At 47.2% G+C, this 20,500-nt stretch overlaps 7 protein-coding genes across 8 annotated transcripts; 4 read left to right on the top strand and 3 right to left on the bottom strand.

The window, feature by feature from the left end:
* The first annotated feature begins 83 nt into the window (after positions 1 to 83).
* Positions 84 to 1,642, top strand: LOC6498029 (tetratricopeptide repeat protein 19 homolog, mitochondrial). Of its 2 annotated transcripts, XM_001961891.4 has the most exons (4): positions 103 to 789; positions 847 to 1,010; positions 1,095 to 1,242; positions 1,302 to 1,642. In XM_001961891.4, the coding sequence occupies exons 1-4, from the start codon at positions 286 to 288 to the stop codon at positions 1,563 to 1,565; spliced, it is 1,080 nt and encodes a 359-aa protein (XP_001961927.1). In that variant the 5' UTR covers positions 103 to 285; the 3' UTR covers positions 1,566 to 1,642. The 2 variants fall into 2 exon arrangements, with proteins under 2 accessions (XP_014761939.1, XP_001961927.1); XM_014906453.3 differs by lacking the exon at positions 1,302 to 1,642 and having other exon boundaries at positions 84 to 789; positions 847 to 1,019; positions 1,095 to 1,234.
* Positions 1,643 to 1,661: 19 nt separating this feature from the next.
* LOC6497513 (protein catecholamines up) lies at positions 1,662 to 3,503 on the bottom strand. Its single transcript, XM_001961892.4, has 2 exons — positions 3,042 to 3,503; positions 1,662 to 2,986 (listed from the first exon to the last, which is right to left on the bottom strand). The coding sequence occupies exons 1-2, from the start codon at positions 3,388 to 3,390 to the stop codon at positions 2,010 to 2,012; spliced, it is 1,326 nt and encodes a 441-aa protein (XP_001961928.1). The 5' UTR covers positions 3,391 to 3,503; the 3' UTR covers positions 1,662 to 2,009.
* Positions 3,504 to 3,674: 171 nt separating this feature from the next.
* On the top strand, positions 3,675 to 4,256 carry LOC6498030 (N-alpha-acetyltransferase 38, NatC auxiliary subunit). Its single transcript, XM_001961893.4, has one exon. The coding sequence runs from the start codon at positions 3,814 to 3,816 to the stop codon at positions 4,174 to 4,176; it is 363 nt and encodes a 120-aa protein (XP_001961929.1). The 5' UTR covers positions 3,675 to 3,813; the 3' UTR covers positions 4,177 to 4,256.
* Positions 4,257 to 4,305: 49 nt separating this feature from the next.
* On the bottom strand, positions 4,306 to 10,655 carry LOC6497512 (E3 ubiquitin-protein ligase MIB2). The gene is made up of 6 exons (XM_001961894.4): positions 10,293 to 10,655; positions 9,575 to 9,723; positions 7,752 to 7,919; positions 7,017 to 7,686; positions 6,796 to 6,958; positions 4,306 to 6,730 (listed from the first exon to the last, which is right to left on the bottom strand). The coding sequence occupies exons 2-6, from the start codon at positions 9,639 to 9,641 to the stop codon at positions 4,682 to 4,684; spliced, it is 3,117 nt and encodes a 1,038-aa protein (XP_001961930.1). The 5' UTR covers positions 9,642 to 9,723; positions 10,293 to 10,655; the 3' UTR covers positions 4,306 to 4,681.
* Positions 10,656 to 10,679: 24 nt separating this feature from the next.
* Positions 10,680 to 11,626, top strand: LOC6498031 (uncharacterized protein C1orf50 homolog). Its single transcript, XM_001961895.4, has 4 exons — positions 10,680 to 10,887; positions 10,951 to 11,108; positions 11,170 to 11,331; positions 11,391 to 11,626. The coding sequence occupies exons 1-4, from the start codon at positions 10,833 to 10,835 to the stop codon at positions 11,577 to 11,579; spliced, it is 564 nt and encodes a 187-aa protein (XP_001961931.2). The 5' UTR covers positions 10,680 to 10,832; the 3' UTR covers positions 11,580 to 11,626.
* Positions 11,627 to 11,725: 99 nt separating this feature from the next.
* On the top strand, positions 11,726 to 14,364 carry LOC6498032 (protein hook). Its single transcript, XM_001961896.4, has 6 exons — positions 11,726 to 12,743; positions 12,804 to 13,364; positions 13,427 to 13,545; positions 13,611 to 13,663; positions 13,721 to 13,897; positions 13,954 to 14,364. Exons 1-6 carry the CDS (start codon positions 11,847 to 11,849, stop codon positions 14,190 to 14,192), a joined length of 2,046 nt encoding a protein of 681 aa, XP_001961932.1. The 5' UTR covers positions 11,726 to 11,846; the 3' UTR covers positions 14,193 to 14,364.
* Positions 14,365 to 14,426: 62 nt separating this feature from the next.
* LOC6497511 (protein hairy) lies at positions 14,427 to 17,571 on the bottom strand. The gene is made up of 3 exons (XM_001961897.4): positions 17,127 to 17,571; positions 16,085 to 16,396; positions 14,427 to 15,918 (listed from the first exon to the last, which is right to left on the bottom strand). Exons 1-3 carry the CDS (start codon positions 17,173 to 17,175, stop codon positions 14,747 to 14,749), a joined length of 1,533 nt encoding a protein of 510 aa, XP_001961933.1. The 5' UTR covers positions 17,176 to 17,571; the 3' UTR covers positions 14,427 to 14,746.
* Positions 17,572 to 20,500: the final 2,929 nt, after the last annotated feature.

The raw sequence follows: 20,500 nt of genomic DNA, 5'->3' as shown, positions 1-20,500 counted from the left end.
TTATCTTGCCAATTAATTTTAATAACAAATGAAGCAGTGATAAAAATTGCTCAATTTAAAGAATTTACAATAATCTAAAATACTATAAATTAGCAAATCATTAAAACGTGTAAGGAAAGCTGCTGATGGATGGCTAAAACAGTCGTTACAAAATTTATCTTGTAACACTCCCCGGGCACTTTGCAACACTGTGGCCCATTTCATAAGCAGCACCGAATCAAAAATAAAGTAAACGTTCCAGGAATCCGAGAAGGATTTGGCGAAATGTATTAAGAGTCGTATAAAATGATTGTCAAAAACATTTGCAAATTGACCCAAGTAATGGGTAGGCTCCGTATGGTTCCTGCCATGGAGTTCCATACCTCTGCGCCTCTGAGAAGAGGCAGTCTGTGCTTTGCCAAGGCTCCAAGTGGTGGTCAGGTTGCCCGACTGCATCCTCCCCATCCGCATACGTCCACCGGCATGCTGTGGGCATTTACTGCGGCATTCACATTCAATTTATTCGGTAGCAGCGATGAGAAGGAGGAGACCCCCGAGGACAAGCTGGTGAACACGATCAAGCGATCCATCTTGTGCATTCAGCGGGAGCAGTACGACAAGGCCGAGCAGATGCTCCACCTGGCGCTCCGTATGGCCCAAGACCTGCAGAGCAAGGACGGCATAACGTATGTGTACGATGTGATGGCTAACTTGGCCATGGAGAGGGAGCAGTTCAAGAAGGCGGAAAAGATATTCACCGACGTTATGAAGCGCCTCTTCGCCGACGGCCACAACGAAGAGAGTCCCAAGGTGAGCCTTCGATATATAATTCTTGTCCCTCCCGTGTTCAGTAATGCATTTTTACAGATCCTGCACATCAGCTCCAAGATAGCGCACATGGCCCAACTGCAGGGCGACCTCGAAAAAAGCTTTCAGGGCTTCACCTGGACGTTGCAGCAGTTGGCCAAGCTATTAGAAAAGATTCCAGAAGATAAAGACATACAGGAGTTGTATGGCCTGACAAAGAACTGGTATTGAAGGTGTTTCCATGGCTTCCAAGCTCACCAGATATCCTCAACATTCTATCCTATCGATGTATTGGGCTTTTGTTTCAGGTTTGGCCAGTTGCTGATGAAGCAGGGAAACTATTCGGAGGCGAGGAAACTCTTCAAGGAAGCTTACGATACACTTGTCGATGTATATGGCACCGTGAATGAGGCATCAGTCACCATCCTGAACAACATTAGTGTGGCTTATGTTAATGTATGTTTTCTGCACATTTCGCACAATTCTTAATGTATTAAAAAGTTTCCACATTCCAGCTGGAGAAGTATGCAGAGGCTCGCGAAACTCTAATGCTGGCAATGGATCTGGCAAAGGAGTTGAAAGACGTCACCCAGGAGGGCATTCTTCAGGCTAACTTGGGGCTGGTGTATCTTCGCGAGGGATTGCTGAAGCAGGCGGAGAATGCTTGCCGTCTGGCCTGGAAAATGGGAAAGCAACATGGAAACCCAGATGCTCTCGAGCAGGCCGAGTATTGCCTTAATGAAATTAAGACAACGTTGAACGGAGAGAAGGGCCAATGAGGCGCTTCTTCAAACTTGTAAATCCTACAAACAAATATGTGTTTTTAAAGTAAAGAGATATTTTTGAAGCTTAAAAATCTGTTAAAAGGCGTTAAATATTTTTTGTGTAGTGTGTATTTAGACTTATTTTAAAACTTCACTTCGAAGGAAAGAAAGCACAATTTTTAAGGGCAATCAAAACTGTTTAAAGCTGAATCGATTCTTTTAAACATATTACTATGGGTTCGGAATATAATCCTAGAATAATTCTAAGCAGGTTGATCGAAAAACTGAGTCTTAATTAAATATGGCATTGTTTAAAATGTTAATGCGCATATTGAAATAATTGTTTTTTTTTTTCTGAATTTAGGTTGGGTGAAACCTGATCCTAGATCTGCTTAAAACTGTCCGTTGATTAGCTGGAAACCCCATAACTTAAGTTGCTTTGCATTCACACAATTACCCCTACTCGAACTTGGCAATGACAATCATCAATCCCACGCCGGTGAGCAGCGCAAAGATTTCCTTCAACGACTGCTTCAGCTTTGTGGATTCCTCCAGTAATTCCGGCAACACGCTGACCGTCGCAATATAAATGAATCCGCCAGCAGTAAAAGGCAGTACCCAGGGTGCGGAGGTGTCTCCTTCACCGCTTCCAGCTCCCAAAAGGGCTAGAGCTGTTCCTGCCACTGCTCCCAACGCTGTGACCAGCTGAAGCAGCATCGCCTTTCGTCGCGAACACCCAGACTTTATCAGGATAGCAAAGTCTCCGATCTCATGAGGAACTTCGTGTAACAGAATAGTAATGGTGGTGACGATGCCGATGCTGTTGCCCGCCAAGTAAGATGCTCCGATAGCCAGGCCGTCGGTAAAGTTGTGGGCAAAGTCAGCCGCCAGGTTCAAGTAGCCGGAGATTTCTACCTCACCTTCCGGCTCGGCTTCCTTCTTGTTGTCTTTCGGCTTGTTGGACTTGGCCTTCTTGTCTCCATCTCCGTTTTCTTTGTTCGAAGCCTTTTTGGTCTCAACGGGCTTCGGCTTGGGTGCTCCATGGCTGTGCCCATGTCCTCCCTGGCCTCCCTTCAGAATACGCACGAGTTTCTCAACCGATAAGAAGGCAATAATGCCCCCCAGCACCCACAGGCCAACGGACATATCATGAACGTGTCCATGGCCATCCTCCTCTCCCTCATGGTGATGATGATGGTGGTGGTGGTGTCCGTCCTCATGATCGTGATCTCCATGGGAGTGCGGGTGTGTGGCGTGCGGTATCAAGTGCAGGAAAGCATCGCCCAGCAGACCGCCGGATGCGAAGGCTAATAGAACCTTCAGACGTGGCTTCATCGCCTCACTGTTATCAAGAGGAATGATGTAAAGCAGCACGAAGGGAGCAGCGCTGATAAGAAGTGTGGATCCTATCGAGTGCAGCCATATGGTGTTCATATCTAAAAAAAGACGTTATTAAAGTAAACTATTTTTCTTGGAGGAAAAGATTCTTACCCAAAGCCGGCTTGCCTTTTGAATGCCCATGTTCATGGTGATGGTGATCGTGGTGGTCATGATGGTCGTGGTCATGGTGATCATGGTCATGATGATCGTGGTGCCCGTGGTGATCATGATCGTGATGATCATGGTCATGGTCGTGGTCGTGGTGGTCATGTACAACCGGCGGAGCCTTCTTCGGATCAAAGTTTTCATTGGCTTCCCGCGAGTATTTGAAACTGGGATTACCCTGACCGGCACAGAATTCCGGCAGGGAGAGGAGCACCGCTCCTAGGATAATGGCCAGGGCCAGCTTCTGGTAAAACTGGACTTTGCTGGTCTGAAAATCGGCCACTTGTTTGGCCATCTTGACTAAGCTATCTTTTCTGGCGACTCCACTAAAGTGTTGTGACGTGTGTGCTTTTTTTCGGCTGCGTACTTTCTTTAGTTATCGATGACAACGAGGGATGGCTTAACTATCGATTGTTACTACATTTTATTATCAATTAAAAACAATTAAATAATTTTAAAAAAATGTGACTTAAGCATCAAAGAACTCTTTAATTCATTTGCTTTAGTTTTAAAGGTTTCTACTAAGTTATTAATATTAGTAAATGTTTAAAATAACAATCAATAATCCTAGACGCGGTGAACCGGAACCAGAAAGTCACAGTTCGCCCTGATGCAGCCCTGGTTCCACCACACAAATCCGACCCGACACTTTGTAAACACGAAACTTTTATTTAAGAAATTTTAATTCAACAATTACCGCACACTATACAAGAAAGAGATGACGGATCTGAGCATCACGGGGCAGCAGGTACAGGCCCAACAGTTCATACCGACGGAACCCTTCCGGATCACCACGAATGCCCCACACCAGATGAACGACGTTAGTCTCACTCCTGGACGAAAGAAGTTACAGAAGTGGCTGGGTCGCGTCCTGCGAATCGTCATCACCGATGGCCGCGTCCTGATTGGCTTCTTTAACTGCACCGATCGAGACGCCAACATTGTCCTGTCCATGTGTGCGGAGTACCTGGTGGAGGGCCAGGAGCCCCGTCTGTTGGGTAATGTCATGGTCCCCGGAAAGCACATTGTATCCTGCTGTATCGACGAACCTGATCCGCAGTCTAGTCTCCTCGTCCAATAGACAGAAAGGTTTATTTTTTAGTTAATTTTAATTGAAATAAAGGTGTGCAAAGTCTGCTTCAAATCATTTAGAAATCCTAATTAAGTAATTTTTTTTTACGTTCCCCCGCCAACCAAATAAAACAATGTGTTTTGAATTATTTTAAATTTGTATATTTGCAATTTAATAAGACTATTAAATATCTCATCGATATTAGTTGTTTTCCTATTTTCTCTTTATCGTTGCCAGAGATGGTTGAACGAGGCTAATAACTAGATACGTGAAGGGTGCACAATAATTTGTTTATTTTTGTATGTAAATAATGCCGTTCATAAACCGTTCGATAAAAAAAAACAAACAACGCGTAAAATTCGTCGGTGTTCAATAAATAATTAGTTTCGAGTTGCACATGACACGGCAAATGTGGGTGTGTGTTGTGATTTCGTTTTTTAATGTATTTTATATACAAGCCACTTTGGTTGCTGGTTGGAGAGCTGTTCCGTTTCGGATCTTCCAATCTTCCATCTCAGTACAGGTTGATTTTCTTGAGTATAGTCTTCCGACACATGTGGCATGTGCGTAGGGTCTCGGCGCAGTGGGAGCACGCACCATGACCGCAGAGGAAAGCCACGTCTCGTTTCCGCTCCATGCAGATGCCGCAGAAGTGCGACTCCTCAAACTCTTGCACCTTGTTCTCCAGGTACCGCAACAGGTCACCCGATGGCAGTCGGGTGGGATCACTCGGCGACGACGTGGACGTGGGCAATGACACAACCCTTCCACTGGGGGTCAAGCGCCGCTCGATTATCACTCCGCAGCGCAGACACTTCTTCATCCGAATGCCGCATTCCTCACAGGCGATCTGATGCTGGCACGGCTCGAAGCGAACCAGTTGCAGCATCTCGTTGCACACGATGCACTCCTGTGGTCCCGTCACGATGGCTGGACTGGGATTGGAACTGGATGCAGCTGCTCCTGCGACACTGGGCTCCACCACCGTTGAGCCAGTTGGCGGTTTGGGCGCCTTTTTGCGCGGTGCCACTTGCGGCGAGACGTTCTGCTGGACTGCATCCGAGTTAAGTTTCTTCACGCCCGGCGAGACAGAGGGCGTGGATGGTGCAGCTCCCGATACTGTCGTCGCGTCGTTGGGCTTTGGCATCAGATCTAGTTGCTGGCGCTGTGGCGGCAGCGGTGCAGCACCATTGGATTCGGTTGGCACTTCCTCGGCGGCGGCAGCTTCCGACATATCCAGGGTCTGGAGATTACGCGGAAGAGCTTCGGCATCCGCTTGCGGGCCGAAGATCAACTGGCGGATGTTGCGGTCAGTGATCCATTCGAAAATGCTTGCATTGGCGTTGTTCAACTCCACCCGACAACCGGAGCGCGAGAGATAGATCAAGATGCTGTACATCAGGCGATCTTCTGTGCGAACGCTCGTGGACACCAGGCTCTGGTAGAACTTATGGATCTCTGGTGCTTCCTCCTGTTGTGGTTCGGCGGCAGCCTGGAGGTTGGACTTCTTAATTACGCACAAGTGCATGGCATTGTCCCCATCCTCGTCCTTGGCGTTGACGTCGCAAGAGAGCCGAACCAGACGCTCGATCACACCGGCATGGCCTTGAGAAACCGCCAGCAAAAATGGTGTCTGCCGGCGGTTGTTACGGATGTCCAGCTCCGCCTGACCCTCGGTGACCAGTGTCTCGACAACCTGAGCGTGTCCGTTGAGGGCGGCCAAATGCAGGGCGGCGAAGCCGTCGTCCTTGCGCACGTTGACCAATTGGCGAGAGAGCTGCAGGATTCGACGGGCGGCCACAACGTTTCCCTTTAGCGCAGCGTGATGGAGCACGTTGAAGCCACGGTTGTTCTTCACCGTAAAGTCAAGATTGGGAGCGTTGCAGAGAAGCTCCACCACCTCGGTGTTCTCCTTGCCGATGGCGTCGTGGAGAGCTGTGTCACCATACGAGTCCTGAATATTAACGTTGGCACTGTGCTGTAGCAGTTCACGCACACAGTGCGGCGTTTTCTTGTGCGCGCAGATGTGCAGAGCCGAGCAGTGGCTCGAATTGAGGAAGTTCACTTCGGCCCCGTGCTGGAGGAGCACACGCATCGTGGCCGGTTGGTTGCCGAAAGCGGCATAATGCAGCGCCGAGTCGCCCTCCTTGTCCACAGCATTCACGTTGGCTCCCTTGGAGATTAGATAGCTGACCAGTTCCACATGGCCTTGGTGGGAGGCCACCTGGATACACGCCTTGCCGCCGCTCATCACATCCACCTGGCTGGGATTGGCATCCAGATGCTGGCGCACAAAGTCCAGATGGCCCTGGGCCGCCTCGCGTACCAGTTTGTCGGCCACCGAGCTGCCAGAAAGCCCAGAGAGCGGAGTCATTACATGGTCAGCTCTGCGATGGCTTAGGTCCATCATGCTGTTGGAACGCTCGGCTGCTGTGGCCAACGGCGAACGCTCCAACTTGACGCACTTGGGGTTCAGAGTCCACTCGAAGCCGTCATCCAGCTGTTGTATGCGAAGGTCGCCATCGGAGTAGACTTTCACAACTTTACAGAGTTTTCCTAATGCCTTGAGAAAATTAAAAAAAATCACAAATTAAATTCGAAATAAATTTCATTAAAGCAGACACTTACATAGCGCATAATGTCGATCCACTCCCCGTGGCCTTTCTGCAGTTGCTGCACCTTGATGGCATCATTGATGATGGTGACCAAGTCGCCAACACGGAACGACACAACCTTGACCAAGGCGGCGGGATGGAAGGTCCATCGATTGGGACAATTATCGTACTGAACACTGTTTAATTTCAAAAATTACAGTAGTTCTTCTTAAAGACAAATTAATGGATGCTTACCGAATGTCGCCCTTGTCTGTGATCCGGTGAACAGTGCCCAGTTTGGCCAAGTGCTCTACCATTCGCGGATTCCAACCGCCGTGTCCCTGCTGCAGCTTCATCAGGGCATCCACATCCAGGCACACCTTGACCCGATCGCCCACAGAGAAGCTTGGCTTCACCATGGGTGCCACTGGCTGGAGCTCCTCCGGCTGTCCCAAAACGGGCATATGGTCCTTGTAGTAGTGGCCGCCGCTCGTTGCTGATATATACTTGAGGTCCACGTTGCCCTTGTGTCCCAAACGGTAGACGTTCGTTGATCCTGTTACCCAAGAGACGTTGGCTACACTGCGACACGATTCGTTGTCCCAGCCACGGATTTCCATAACCCGTCCCGACTTGCCCTCGCCACCGTCCTGTTCGTTCCACTCCCAATCCGGGCCACGTACTACCTTGGAGCCGACAAAGATACCGCGCAGTTGAATACGCTTTGAGCCTTTCCGCGTCGGTACTCGAACGCCCAGTGAGTTGGGGGTGGTGTAACGGATGAAGTGATGCTCCAAGTCGTGAATATCCTCGGCGTAGCAGTAGGCGCACAAGTGATAGTTCGGGCACTGGGCACACTTGAACACTATGCCAGCAATGCCTGCTTTGGAGCAGCCATCGCAAACGACATTTGAGTGACGAACTCCTGCAATAAGGAAGGGGATTAATTTATAAGAATACTATCATATTGAAGTAATCTAATCTACTTACCAACTTGAGCATTATCTACAATAATCAAGTCGTACTGATTCTGATAGCCGACACGGTAGTTGGTCCTGTGTCCCGAATCCCAGTTGACCACAACAGTATTTTCCGGTGAGAGAGTCGATCCGCATCGACCAATTTCGCAAACAGTCCCAACGTGACCTTCTCCGTCGTCTGTTGTGCAAGAAATGAAATATATCGTTAGGAGGATGCAATGTGAATAGCTGATTTTGTTGAGAAACTAGCTGCACCCAAAGCCTCCTTCTGGAGCACATCCGGTGGATGTTCGGACTGGCATCTGGGGAGCACAAAACTTCCCCCCATAAACAACGAGACATGACTATAAATAGCCACAATCATTGACTCGGGCTCCAAGCGGATTCGGTTATGCACTCGACGTGCAGCTGCTCTATAATTACCCGCCCCGGCACGGGAACGGGCGTGGAATCGTTCTCGAGAGGGTGACATTTGATGTTGGCCTAGGGAGGAAGGCGAGGCCCGCGTCTAAAATGTTTGTTTATGCCTATATATCTTCACACCGAAACGGCTCGATTCGGTGGAGCCTCGTTTTCCCAAAATAAACTCTCCACTTTCTCCCCAATGTGTGCCTGCTGGAAATGCTCACGATCCCCACCAGCCGGCCTGGTCGGGGTCTAAAAATAAACACTCCAAAAAGGTTGGAGACAAAATGGCACGCGCCCTTGCTCGCTCGAAGTGGCAGCCAGACATGGGCCGCAGGCTCTGTTTTCTGTTTTTTTGGAAGAGGAGGGAGGAACACACACCATGACCCATACTTTGGACATGTGTGATTGTGCCTTTAGGGCAGGCACATGCAGCTGCTGTTGGAGCCGTATTAGTCACGGGGAGAAGTGTTTTTATTTACACCCAGCACTTGTGGAGCTTAAGGCGATACCCTTGCAAGAAACGGAAATATTAGCTTTGTTGCAGAACCACTATTTCATTCCAATGATGCAATATAATGCGTTATACAATCTATTTGAGTTGTGACTTTCTTTCGCAATTTTTTTTTTTAAAGATTATGATTTCCGGTCTCCAATTGAATTCCTAGCACGAAGTATGTCATGTTTCTCATTCGATTTCTATATAATTTTCAGCTAAATCATCTAATTGTTGGCATTGCTACGCTTGCTATGAACTTTTCCAGTGGAGGAAAATTAATTCAATTAAAAACTACGCAATATTATTGTTTAGCCAGCAGCTGTAGCAGCCTACGGACATATTTACCTGCCACATATAGGGTGTTGGTGCATACATACATATATGTATTATCAATACCCACACACATCCCCCCCAGAATATATATGTACGTCCATGTAGGAACCATAAAAACGAAGCGACGAAAGCAGAAGCAATTGGTAAGCGCAAGAATTTCGCTTCTGCCGCAGTGAGTGTTGCTAAAAATAGCGAGGCGCGTCCTCTTTACATACAACAACGCCCCGACGCCCCGAGCGGACACGGACACACACCTCTTCCCACCATTACCCCGGTGGTATACGGGTGCCAATGCCAAGTGAGTTTTTGGGTATACAGTAGATATCGACAAACAAAAATATATTGCTTCCTTTTAAATTGGATTTCTGTCGAAGATCCTAACTCGATTATGGCTACAAGTAGGATATGCTGCAACTTCTTAACTTAATCTTATGATTAAGGATTAAACCTTCACAGTAAGATATAGTTCCACAATATTAAATAAAACTAATCCAATGAGAGGGAACCTATAGCAACTTAATTTTCCCTATTCTCAGGTGCGGTTGGGAGTAAACAAATCAGACCGTGGCCTTCGATTGCTCCCGTTCAGTTCTTACCTTGATTCGACCATATCCAATTGGGTCCACGGACGACTCGAATGCCGGGCGGAATGGAGGCTCGCATGGCTGAGGAACTCTGACTCACTGTGGGATATTTAACTTCACTGTTGTGCGGTTGTCCGATTCCAGCGATTCCGGTTGCCAGGCTGCAAGGAAGATGTGTGACATTTGACATTAGTCGAACAGGGGGGTGGGGGGCGGTGTATGATGATGGGTGACCTGGATGATAATTGGGTCAACTAACTGGCGCATGACTAAAGGAGCCAACCGCACGCATATACAATCTTTGGGTGTCTATATTGATGAGGAGAGTGAAAATTCAGCTCCCTACTCGTTCTGGTCATCCCACTTGGAAGTGGTTTCACTTCCAAGCCGTTATGCCATGACGCATTCCGATAAGACCTATGCAGATATGTGGTACTTTTTTTTTCTTTGAAATTTCTTCGGACTCCCCCTGATAAAAAGTACATATGTATATTGGTGGTGCTTTGCTTGTTTTTACGTCTTTTACTTAGATAGAGCTCATTCAAAATAATTGACCCGCATGTGTTGTTTACGAAAGTCCGTCCACTTCCACTCACACTGGGGTATAATCCCACATCGCTGATATATACGTACATATATACATATGCTGATTCGCCCCAGTGTGCGCCCAAATGTGAAAAACGTTTTGGTGGCAGGGGCTGGGGCAGAGGCAGGGCTTTCCAAGGCTTACCAATGCAATTATTTTGATACTGTCGTACGTCCAGCAATCGCTGCTCCAGCTGTTTGCAATGAAAAACTTTACTTCTCAGCTTTAATGGTGCATTTTATGCGCGCGTGCGCTTTTTATTGGGCATACAGTGTTTCCTTTCGCAAAAGTGCATGAGACCGTTGCTACGATGGCCAAAGTGGGCATAATTCACTCACTCCCGCCCCGATTTCCGCACTCGTTTAACACACCGCAACCGCACGATTTGTTTTTTCTCTATTAGACATTACAATTTGCTTTCTGTGGGCCAAAATTCACAATTTTGCTAGCTCTAAAATATACAACTACAATTTGGTTTGCTTCTTCTTTCTATAGGTCTGGCCTAGTGATGGCAGTGCAAAAAACACTTGTGCGATCGATATATCGATAGGCTCGCTACCTATCGCTTGGTTATAGATACCCAAACACATGTTAAGTTGTTTTTGTACGTTTCGGCAGTCAAAAATTGTAAATAAATTGTTTACCAGCTATTGATTAACTTTCTTTCTGTGTCCTGGGTGTGTTATGAAAAGAGCAGCCACTATGGACCAGTTGACATATGAGACAGCAATCAAAAAGGGTAAGATGCTCCAACTTGGTTGGTAAAAGGTCAGAAAACTAATATGTATGTAATGCTTAACAGCCCAGTTGGTGGAGAGGAATCCTCAGTCCCAGATTGATCCTATGAGAGTTTCCATGCACGATGAGCAGGACATTATAACCCTGGCCCAGCAAATTCAGCATGCAGATAAGCAGTTGAAAAGCACGACCTGCCACAAGCTCGGTGTCATAATGGACCAAGTAAATTTAAACGAGTGTCATCTATTAAACACCATTGATAACCATTTTTATCTAATCCCAGATAAAGATGCTTCAAGCCCAGGCCATGGAAATACTGAAGGAATCTAATGCCAACCGAGATCTGCACAGTGCTGCCTGCAACTTTACCAAAAAACCCGGCCAAATCTATCATCTTTATCAAAGATCATCGGGTCAAAACTATTTTAGTATGCTGTCCCCGGAAGTATGATGGTTTCATTTTATTTTTCCCCATAATTAATTCCTACTTTAAAAATATTTTAGGAATGGAACCCAGTTGATCAGACATTCAAAGGCAGCTACCGACTGGAGTTTGATTTGAGCTGGACTCCTGTGGATAAGATAAAAGAGCAGGATGAGAAGCTAAAGTGGGTTGAGCAGTGCATGCAAAAGGCTTTAGATGGAGGACATGGATCCGCCATGGCAATTGACTTTAACATAAATAATGATTAAAATAGAAATTAGTCGGATTAGGTTAATAAATGGCAATGAAAAATGTATTTTGGTTTTTATTTGTTTAATTTTAAAAATTTAATCGAAAAAATACAATTTAAAAAAAAAAAAGTATCGATAGTCAATATGCATATGAACACATATCGATAGCTAGGCTGCAGTTCGATGTTTTGTTTTCGGTGCAACAGCTGTGCTTTCTTTTTTTTGTAAAATTGTGCATATTTTTATTTGTTTTGTTTTGTTTAGCGTTTCGTTCCGACACGTAAGATGTCCTCGCCCAAGAACGAGATGTACTACAGTCTGCTGGAGTGGTTCAAGACCCTCAATTTGAATGCGCCGCACTCGGATGCCGAATCCCTGGCTGATGGCGTAGCACTGGCCCAAGCGCTGAATCAGTTTGCCCCGGAATCCTTTACCGATGGCTGGCTGTCCAAGATTAAGCCTGGCGCCGTCGGAAGCAACTGGCGGCTCCGGATGAGCAATTTGAAGAAGGTCGCCCAGTCGGTATACGACTATTACAGCGAGGTGCTTAACTACTCCCTAGGAGACTTTGCCAAACCGGATGTGCAGCGCATCGCGGAAAAATGTGATCTGGGGGAGCTGGAGCGTCTGCTGCAGTTGGTTCTGGGATGCGCCGTCAACTGCACAAACAAACAGTCGTACATCACCGAGATAATGAGCCTGGAGGAGGAGCTGCAGGCCAACATCATGCGCGCTTTGCAAGAGTTGGAGTCCACGCGCAACGCCTCCTCTTCTCCAGAGGCAGGAGGAGTAGTAAGCTCCCTATCGCGCAGCTCACTCAGTGGAATACTGGATGGCAAAGCACTGCAAGAGGAGCGCGACGCCATGGCCCAGAAATGTTTTGAAACTGAGAAGAAGATGCTCTTGCTGATCGATGAAAAGACTAATCTCCAGCAGGAGCTGCAGAAGTTGCAGCAGGAGGTGTCTCGCATGGAGCACAGCTCCACAGCTATAGGCGACGACGGCGTGTCCCTGGGTCCAGTTCAAACTGGATCTGTGCGCTACAACGATTTGCGCCGTCAACTGGATCTGCTCAAAGAGGAGCTTTTGCAGTCCGAGGGTGCTCGGGAGGATCTCAAGCTAAAAGCCCATCAGCAGGAAACAGATCTGCTTCACATGCAGATACGCATCGATGAACTAATGGTAGGAATCTATTGTAACAAACCTAACATAACATTTTGAACTATTTTTTGACGCCAACAGAAAAGCTCTGCTGAGGTGACCACTCTTAAGGATGAAGTCGATGTGCTCCGGGAGTCTAATGACAAACTAAAGATATGCGAAGCCCAGCTGGACACGTATAAGAAGAAGCTGGAGGACTACAATGACCTGAAGAAGCAGGTTAGGATCTTGGAGGAGCGCAGTGCTGACTATGTGCAGCAAAACGCTCAGTTCGAGGAGGACGCCAAGCGATATGCCAACACCAAAGGACAGGTCGAGCTGTTCAAGAAGGAGATCCAGGACCTGCACGCTAAGCTGGACAATGAAAGCAGCAAAAACGTAAAGCTGGAGTTTGACAACAAAAACTTGGAGAGCAAGAACCTGGCACTGCAACGAGCTAAGGACAGTTTGCTGAAGGAACGGGACAATCTTCGGGAGGTGGTCGATGAGCTCAAGTGCGGACAGCTGTCCTCCAGCTCGGCTTTGGCCGGCAACACAGTTTCAACAGAGCTGCAGCCGTTAGCCACGGTGGATAAACTTCAGCGATTGGAGGCGGAAAACAAAGCTCTGCGTGAGGGGCAGGGCGGACAGACTGCACTGGCGGTGAGTCATAATGGCTTTATTTCGTCTGAAAAAAAGTTTATTCATAAACAATATTTTTCCAGCAACTTCTGGACGAGGCCAATAAACGGAACGAGCATTTACGAGAACAGCTAAAGACGGCCAACGAACGAATTCTCTCCCTGTCGCATGCCACCCAAAGTGATGATCCTATTTTTAAAGAGTAAGTATTCCGTTTTGAACTCAAGATTATAAGTTTCCTAAAAAAAATGTTCTTCACCAAAACAGGAACGAGTTTGGAAAACAAATTAAGCAGCTCATGGAACTCAATGAACAAAAAAGTAAGATTAAATACATTTTATTGCCTTTTTGTCTTAATTGATTTCCTTTCCATGTAGCCCTACAACTGGAAGAGGCGGTGACCCAAAGTTCCACTATGCAGTGTAAGGTGACGCAGCTTGAAACTAATTTGGCAGCACGGGAACAGGAGATCCTAGCCTACGATGCCAAATACCGAAAATGTGTTGAGAAGGCCAAGGAGGTGATCAAGAGCATTGATCCGCGAATAGCTAGTGGTAACTTATTCGCTCTAATTTCATAAAATTCTTAAAACTAATAGTTCAATTTATAGCCCTCGATGCTAGTGTCTTGGAAAAAAATGCTGAAGTTGTGGAGGAGGAGCCCAAGCCAAAAATGACCGTGATGGAGGAGCAGCTGATGACCTCAGCGTTTTACAGATTGGGCGTGAATGCCCAGCGGGATGCTATTGACTCCAAGCTGGCCATTCTAATGGGATCGGGGCAAACGTTTTTGGCCCGCCAAAGGCAGTCGGCGCCGCGCAAATCACTAAGTGCAATGAAATCAAAGTAGGAAGCTGGAGGACCTGATGTATGAGTTAAGGAAAGTTGAGCGGTAGGCTCATGTTTAAACAAATTATATAAAAATTATATAATACAAGTATTTATTCGTCGTCTACATGGAATATATTGTATTTATAGGAAATATCTAAATAAAATAAAAAAGATTAACTTTCTCCAAAGGATATTTACAAAAATATAACAAAGTATATGTCCAAGGATATCCAACCCATTAAAACAACAAGGATTTTCTTTTGTAAATATCTTAGCTTTTCGTAAAGAATTAAATACATTTAACGCAGAGTTCAGGACTAAAAGAAGTTCACAAATAAATCAGAAGGACATTCAATCTCCTTGGCTCTGGAACCCGTCTTGGAGAGAGTCTCTGGGGCATTGGCACAGGTAGGAAATGCAATTTGGAAAGGAGCTGCGCTGACGAGCTATAATAACAATAGGTTTCCATCGATCGATGTAGGAACGCGCTCCTCCGGTTGCCGGCTGGAGCGTATTCCACGAACTGGTGCAGTCTACATACTTGGTACATAAGATCTCAGACGCTTCGGCGGCTCACCATGGTCGCCACATGCTCTCATCCTGGCCGACAGCTGCTGCTGCAGCAGCTGCCGCAGCCGCCTGGGCCATGTAATGGTACTCCTCCTCCTGGCGCTGCCGGAGTGCTTGACGAGCGGCGCTACTTGTCTGCGGCCGAGGGCTTGACACTGGCCCCTCGTTCTCGTTGGAGCCGATTCCGCTTTCCGATCGTGGCGAAGACTGCTGCGTGGGAGGCATGGATTTAAGCTCGGACACAGAGACTCCCGAGCTGACCGAGGCTGCCACCGAGGCGGGTCTTTCGGAATGGGTGGATGGGGTGCCGGCCACGACTGCGGAAACGGACGCACCTGCGGAGGCGGCTACCGCCATGCTGTTGGCATAGGCAGCTGCTGCGGCGGCCGCTACATGTGCCGCTTCCAGGCCGCCGGGAAAACTGGGACTCAGCTTGCCGGCCAAGTGCGGCTGGACACGCTGCAGCTCGATGAGCCGTTCAAAGTCCGTTCGGGTGGCTATTGGATCCACCAAGGGTTGGGCACTCAATCCCAAAGCCGCCGCCAATTGGACGTAGTGCGGGGGCAGAACTAGGACTCCATTAGTCCCATCCGGCTGCTGCTGCACCTGCGCCTTCAGCTGCTGCTTGTACTGCTCCAAGACATTGGCGCAAACCTTGTTCCGGTCCTCTTCGTAGCTGAGCTCGCTGGGTGTCACTCCGTCCAGCGGAGACGGTTGACTCTGCTGGCCCTGTACCAGGGTCTGCGCCTGAATGGGAATGGCTGCCTGGACTTGTTGCTGGCCGCGATTATTATTCTCGTCCTGGGGTGCCGGTGTGGCTGGATGAACCCTCTGCTGCTCAGCGGCCGCCAACTTCAAGCCCTTGCTATAGTCCAAGGGATTCGAGTCCTGGCTGCTGTAGTCCAGCGAGTGCTCCTCCGGCTGGGGCTTCTTCGGGTGATTCAGGTCGAAGCAGCTGCTGCTGCTGGGGCTTTCCGAGAAGTTTGCCGTGGAATGGGGGCAGATTTCCACATCGATTTCGGCAATGCACTGGTCGAGGTGACGCAGGAGACGGGCCTTGGAACCGGGCTCCGCCAGCGTTGGCATGGTGCCCATTGGAGGCGGCTCCGGAGTGGCCAGGTATCGGGCCACTTCGCGGGCACAGTCCGTGTAACCAGCTCGATATTTGTTGACCGCTGGAATATATATTTAAAAATAACATTAGTGTTTGTGGGATTGTAAGTCGTCCGTCCAGGACATCTAGTATTCTAATAATATTATTCCTTTTTTTTAAGAATGTAAATATCTTGTAGTCAGTTATTCAAAAAATATATTTCCCTAAACAAAAAAGGATAAACTCACAAGGATCATCGAGATTGCGATGCCGCTGAAAATGACGCACGGTCAGCTCTAGGATGTCTGCCTTCTCCAGCTTCGTGTGCTTGGCCTGGCCCTCGCCGTTCTTGGCATTCTGGCTCTTGGTGGACTCGAGGATGAGGGCCTTCAGGATGGCCAGGCTCTGGTTGATGCGCGCCCGCCGTCGCTTCTCCATGAGTGGTTTATTTGTCCGTTTGCTGATGTCCTGCGACGAGGTCACATTCTGCGTCGAGCTAACCAACCCGATGGATTTTATGCCGCTGCCATTGGTCGAGCCGGCGGCGGTGAATCCGATGCCTGGACACAAAAAAGTACAATTAATCGGAGCTCCATTAATAGACTCATGTTCGAGGGGAATTATTTCCCGAAATTCTATTTTATATTAAAGGCTTAACTTTCAAATTCAACAGAAAGCACTCGAGAAATCCTTTTTGAAATTCACGCCTTGATGGATTTAAATGTTAAATGATTAAAAGTGATAAATTAAATTGATTTTAAACAGATCCCTTCGTTTATTAATTAATTATTTAAACATTAAGCTCAAAACTTCAAATACAAACAGTTCTTGTCTATTTTATTGTTTTTAAATTTTCAGAAACTGCATTTAAAAAGTTTGAAAAATGTTTTTTTTAACACAATTTAATTTATTTATTATAAATACATTTATTATAAATATAATAAATAAAGGTAGTTTTTTAAGAGCTTATTCATTTATTTTCTAGGCTTTGTAAGCGTCCACAGGTGTCCAATTTATTAAAGCTCATAAAATAAAATAAATTCAATGAAACACTCTTGATATTTATTTTCAAATTTTCAAATAATTATTTAGTATAAAAATAATTTTGAAATAAAACACACTTTCGAAAACTATTTTTGCACATCAATTTATAGTTTTAAGAACTATTTTCTAAAAAATTTAACAACTCCCTTATCAATTCGTTGGAGTTAAATTCGAAAACTCATTGTTTTAAATAAAGAATTACTTCTCAAATATGTATTTTTGAAAAAATCCATTTTTGAAATATACCTGGTGCTGATTTATTTTTCGAATAATCCTTATCACGTTTTGCTGTCATTTTCTCATTTTTACGGAATTCCAAGAATTCGTTTCCGGTTGAATAATATTTTTTCAAATAGTTTTCTCAAACAAAAATTCTTTTAAAATCGAAAAGCGTTTTTAAGAGGCCGTGTCGCGTAAAAATTACGTCTTTATGATTTCGAGGCTTTTTTGTAAAAATGACGTTAAAAGCGGACTAGCGTCCGTACGGGTCGAGGATTCACGGATAACTGACGGCAACGGCAACTGTGTGTGCAACGTTACGGCCTGGCAAGGGGCACAATCAACTGCGACTTTTCACTTCGTCGGTTGTCGGTTGTGTCTGGCTGGGTTGGTTGTTCGATTTTCCGCTGCCGCGTGCGTTGGGCTTGTGCAAAATTTCCCGACTGAATCGCTTGGTAAGCTCATGTTGCTGCCGTCGCTGCTGCTGAGGTTGCGTTGATGTTGGCTGTTGTTGTTGTTGGCAGTGGCAGTGGCACGAGCCACTGAGGACGTCGACGTCGTCGTCCTCGTCGTAGTCGTGTGGCGCAGCAACCAAAGCAGATTGGAGTCAACCGACAATAAAAGCAACAACAACTAGCTGTAGAAGGAACAGGCAGACAGAGAAGGCAACAGCAACAATGGCAATGGATGTGGCAGCAACAGCAACGCCTGGCTGCCTGCCACGTTAATGGTGGTTGTGGTAATGGTTGCCCCACCGACCCCATACATACAGTCAAGAACACAGACACACACACACACATACTAACACGAACGCACACACTTTCAGTTGGCGAGAGCTTAACGACGCAGTGGAGGCATGTTGCCAGTGGGCGGCGAATGCTGAATAGTGGGTGGTTGGCTGGGAGGAAGGGCGGCTAGCTGGCTGCGGCAAATGTCAGGCAGCCCAAGCGACAAGCCAGAGCGACGTGCCGCCACTGGGACGGACGGCGTGACCATGTCTGGCTTTAGCACACTCACACACACACGCGGCGACACACGATCCCACACACAAGCGTACAATCAATTCGTTTAGGCGCAAATAGGAAACAACCCAGCAGACATGGCGGATGCGTGATATGGTGGGTTTTTAAAAATATATAGCATACTTAATTGGGAAATTTTTAACAAAAATTATTTAAAAGACATTTTAAATGTAAATTATAAAAAAAATGTAAAAAATCTTTGCTTAAAGAATTTTTTTAAGATTATATTTTAAAAAATATTCCATGTTATTATTTTGAAGCCTTTTGTTTGTTGGGTGGACTGCGTCAACGGCGTCAGCAGGCGGGTTAGCCGGGTCTGTGGCCTGCGGGTCAGCGGGGTGGCGGTGGGGCGGTGGGGCAGGGTGCGGTAAGTGGGGGACTTTGGTATTTGCTGTCGCTGACTTTGCCATTCGGCTGCCCGCATCGAAATCATAACACCAACGATGCGAAACTTCTGCGGCGCAGCAGTCGTGGCAAATAATAAGCCAGGCAGGACGACCCGGCTGCGGGGAATCAGGGAATGAAAGGAGGATGGGACAGGGGCAGGGGGCAGGGGGCAGGGGGCAGGAGGTAGCTGGCAGGAGCCAGACGAAGACAACTGTGACAGCGACAGTAGCGAGGACTATTAGATAAATACGCTGGCACTGGGACTGGCACTAGGACAGGAGAGGAGGAATGGCAGGGTGCGGATGATGGTGCGGGTGGTGGTAATATCATGGCAACAAAGTTGATGGCAACAAATTGCAGTGGATGTGGCCCATCAGCCGGGCTTAACAAGGTGCGCAACGTACTCCCAAACGCAAATAGCAGAACACAGCCCGCAGCCAACAACAAGTGCCCCAAACTGTATGCTATACAATATGGAAATTCCGCTGTGCTGCAGTGCCTCCGAAACTTGGCACATGTGGCGGTTGGATTCATGGTTCGCTCTGCTTCTATAAGCGTCGAACTGAAAATAGGAAAATCCAATCGAAATCGTACGCAGCATAATGCGTCACAAGGTTGGCAGGATAATCCGAGACATTTACGGCAACTGGCTGCCATTTCCCACGAAGTCCTTTCTCGTTTATCAAATCCTGTCAACTGTGAGCTGCTAATCGAAGGGCGTTGTCTGATTTTCCATCAAAGTGTCAATGAAATGCGTAGTTTTAAATAAAAATTGTACAAGGATATACTAATTGGGGTGCGTAGAATAAGAATTCTGCAATAGATTGGGTTTTATGAAAAGAAATATTTCAAACAAACTAGTTCTGATTAAGAACTATAACTTAAATCTTTACAAAATCTTCGCATGCTATTAATTAATAAAATCAGAAGGCGTTTTTATATATATTTTATAGTTTTTTGTATATTGTTTTATATTTAACAGAATAATATTTAGTTTAAAAGCATATCAAATTACCTCCCCCTTTTCAGAGATCCTCCTCCCAGTATCCTTTCAATTGCCTGGCAAAGGCATCTCTATGGCATTTGAACGCCTCCTTGAAGTGCGGCTGAAATCTGGGGGGCATAATGAGCAATTAGCAACCACAGTTTAAAGCCGAGTGTAGGCGGTAACAAAGTGATTCCAGGTGTGGGTCTCCTGGGTCGTTGGTCTCTCTAACTGGGACTGGGAACTGGGAACTGGGAACTTTTCTTTCCATACCATTTTTTTTGTTTTTGTATACATGTACGTATATGCGGCTTGGCCAGGTGCAATCAGTGTGGTGCGCACAAACATGGCCGGGGTACAAAGAGAGCTCTTGAGGCCACGCACGTGGCAGGTGGAAAGGGGCATAAGGACGAGGGAAAAGTGGATGTGGATGTGGATGTGGAGGACCTGCTACCCCAATCCAGTTTCCGCATGTTGCCAGCTGCCGATGCCGCCAGCCAAATTACTGAACTGAACCGAACTGAACGATGACTTGAATGCTGGCCTCGCGGTTGGAGGGTAACGGTGGGTGGCCTGGCAGGTGGAGGGTAAGGTGGCTTTGGTGTTGGGCTTTGACTGGGTGGGCGGTGTATAATTCCATGGGTCTGGGGGCAGTCATGTGGCGCTGGCATACACATAAATCGTTTATAGCCACACCGAGACCGGGCAGGCCGCCACCAGCGTCATCATCGTCATCGCTAAAAGCCCTGCCACGACCCTGGCCGGGCTCCGGCACTACGGTTCTACGGTTCTATGGCTCGACGGCTCTACAGCTGTACGGTCTTGCCTCCACCGATTTCCGCACCCTTATTCCCACCTCGACATCTCTACTCCCCATTTCTGTTAAACCCCACCGGCAGCATTGCTGCCGATGTTTCTGGTCGACTTGACAGGCCCCACTGCCGTGCCGTAGTCGTGCCACTGCCACACACACACACAACCACCCATCCCCATTCCCATCCAGACGT

This window comes from Drosophila ananassae, chromosome 3R (genome assembly GCF_017639315.1).
Source record: "Drosophila ananassae strain 14024-0371.13 chromosome 3R, ASM1763931v2, whole genome shotgun sequence".
NCBI lineage: Eukaryota > Metazoa > Arthropoda > Insecta > Diptera > Drosophilidae > Drosophila > Drosophila ananassae.
This window is presented reverse-complemented; position numbering and strand designations above follow the sequence as displayed.

Coding starts and splice junctions, on each gene's coding strand:
- LOC6498029 (XM_001961891.4), top strand. CDS start 286: ATGATTGTCAAAAACATTTGCAAATTGACCCAAGTAATGGGTAGGCTC. Junction 790..846: donor ACAACGAAGAGAGTCCCAAG/GTGAGCCTTCGA, acceptor GCATTTTTACAG/ATCCTGCACATCAGCTCCAA. Junction 1,011..1,094: donor TATGGCCTGACAAAGAACTG/GTATTGAAGGTG, acceptor CTTTTGTTTCAG/GTTTGGCCAGTTGCTGATGA.
- LOC6497513 (XM_001961892.4), bottom strand. CDS start 3,390: ATGGCCAAACAAGTGGCCGATTTTCAGACCAGCAAAGTCCAGTTTTAC. Junction 2,987..3,041: donor AAAAGGCAAGCCGGCTTTGG/GTAAGAATCTTT, acceptor GTCTTTTTTTAG/ATATGAACACCATATGGCTG.
- LOC6498030 (XM_001961893.4), top strand. CDS start 3,814: ATGACGGATCTGAGCATCACGGGGCAGCAGGTACAGGCCCAACAGTTC.
- LOC6497512 (XM_001961894.4), bottom strand. CDS start 9,641: ATGCGAGCCTCCATTCCGCCCGGCATTCGAGTCGTCCGTGGACCCAAT. Junction 7,920..9,574: donor TTGGATATGGTCGAATCAAG/GTAAGAACTGAA, acceptor CTTGCACAACAG/ACGACGGAGAAGGTCACGTT. Junction 6,731..6,795: donor GGATCGACATTATGCGCTAT/GTAAGTGTCTGC, acceptor AATTTTCTCAAG/GCATTAGGAAAACTCTGTAA.
- LOC6498031 (XM_001961895.4), top strand. CDS start 10,833: ATGAAAAGAGCAGCCACTATGGACCAGTTGACATATGAGACAGCAATC. Junction 11,109..11,169: donor TCGGTGTCATAATGGACCAA/GTAAATTTAAAC, acceptor ATCTAATCCCAG/ATAAAGATGCTTCAAGCCCA. Junction 11,332..11,390: donor TTAGTATGCTGTCCCCGGAA/GTATGATGGTTT, acceptor AAAATATTTTAG/GAATGGAACCCAGTTGATCA.
- LOC6498032 (XM_001961896.4), top strand. CDS start 11,847: ATGTCCTCGCCCAAGAACGAGATGTACTACAGTCTGCTGGAGTGGTTC. Junction 13,664..13,720: donor GGAACTCAATGAACAAAAAA/GTAAGATTAAAT, acceptor CTTTCCATGTAG/CCCTACAACTGGAAGAGGCG. Junction 13,898..13,953: donor TGATCCGCGAATAGCTAGTG/GTAACTTATTCG, acceptor TTCAATTTATAG/CCCTCGATGCTAGTGTCTTG.
- LOC6497511 (XM_001961897.4), bottom strand. CDS start 17,175: ATGACAGCAAAACGTGATAAGGATTATTCGAAAAATAAATCAGCACCA. Junction 16,397..17,126: donor GAAAAATAAATCAGCACCAG/GTATATTTCAAA, acceptor TTTTGTGTCCAG/GCATCGGATTCACCGCCGCC. Junction 15,919..16,084: donor TCGCAATCTCGATGATCCTT/GTGAGTTTATCC, acceptor TATATATTCCAG/CGGTCAACAAATATCGAGCT.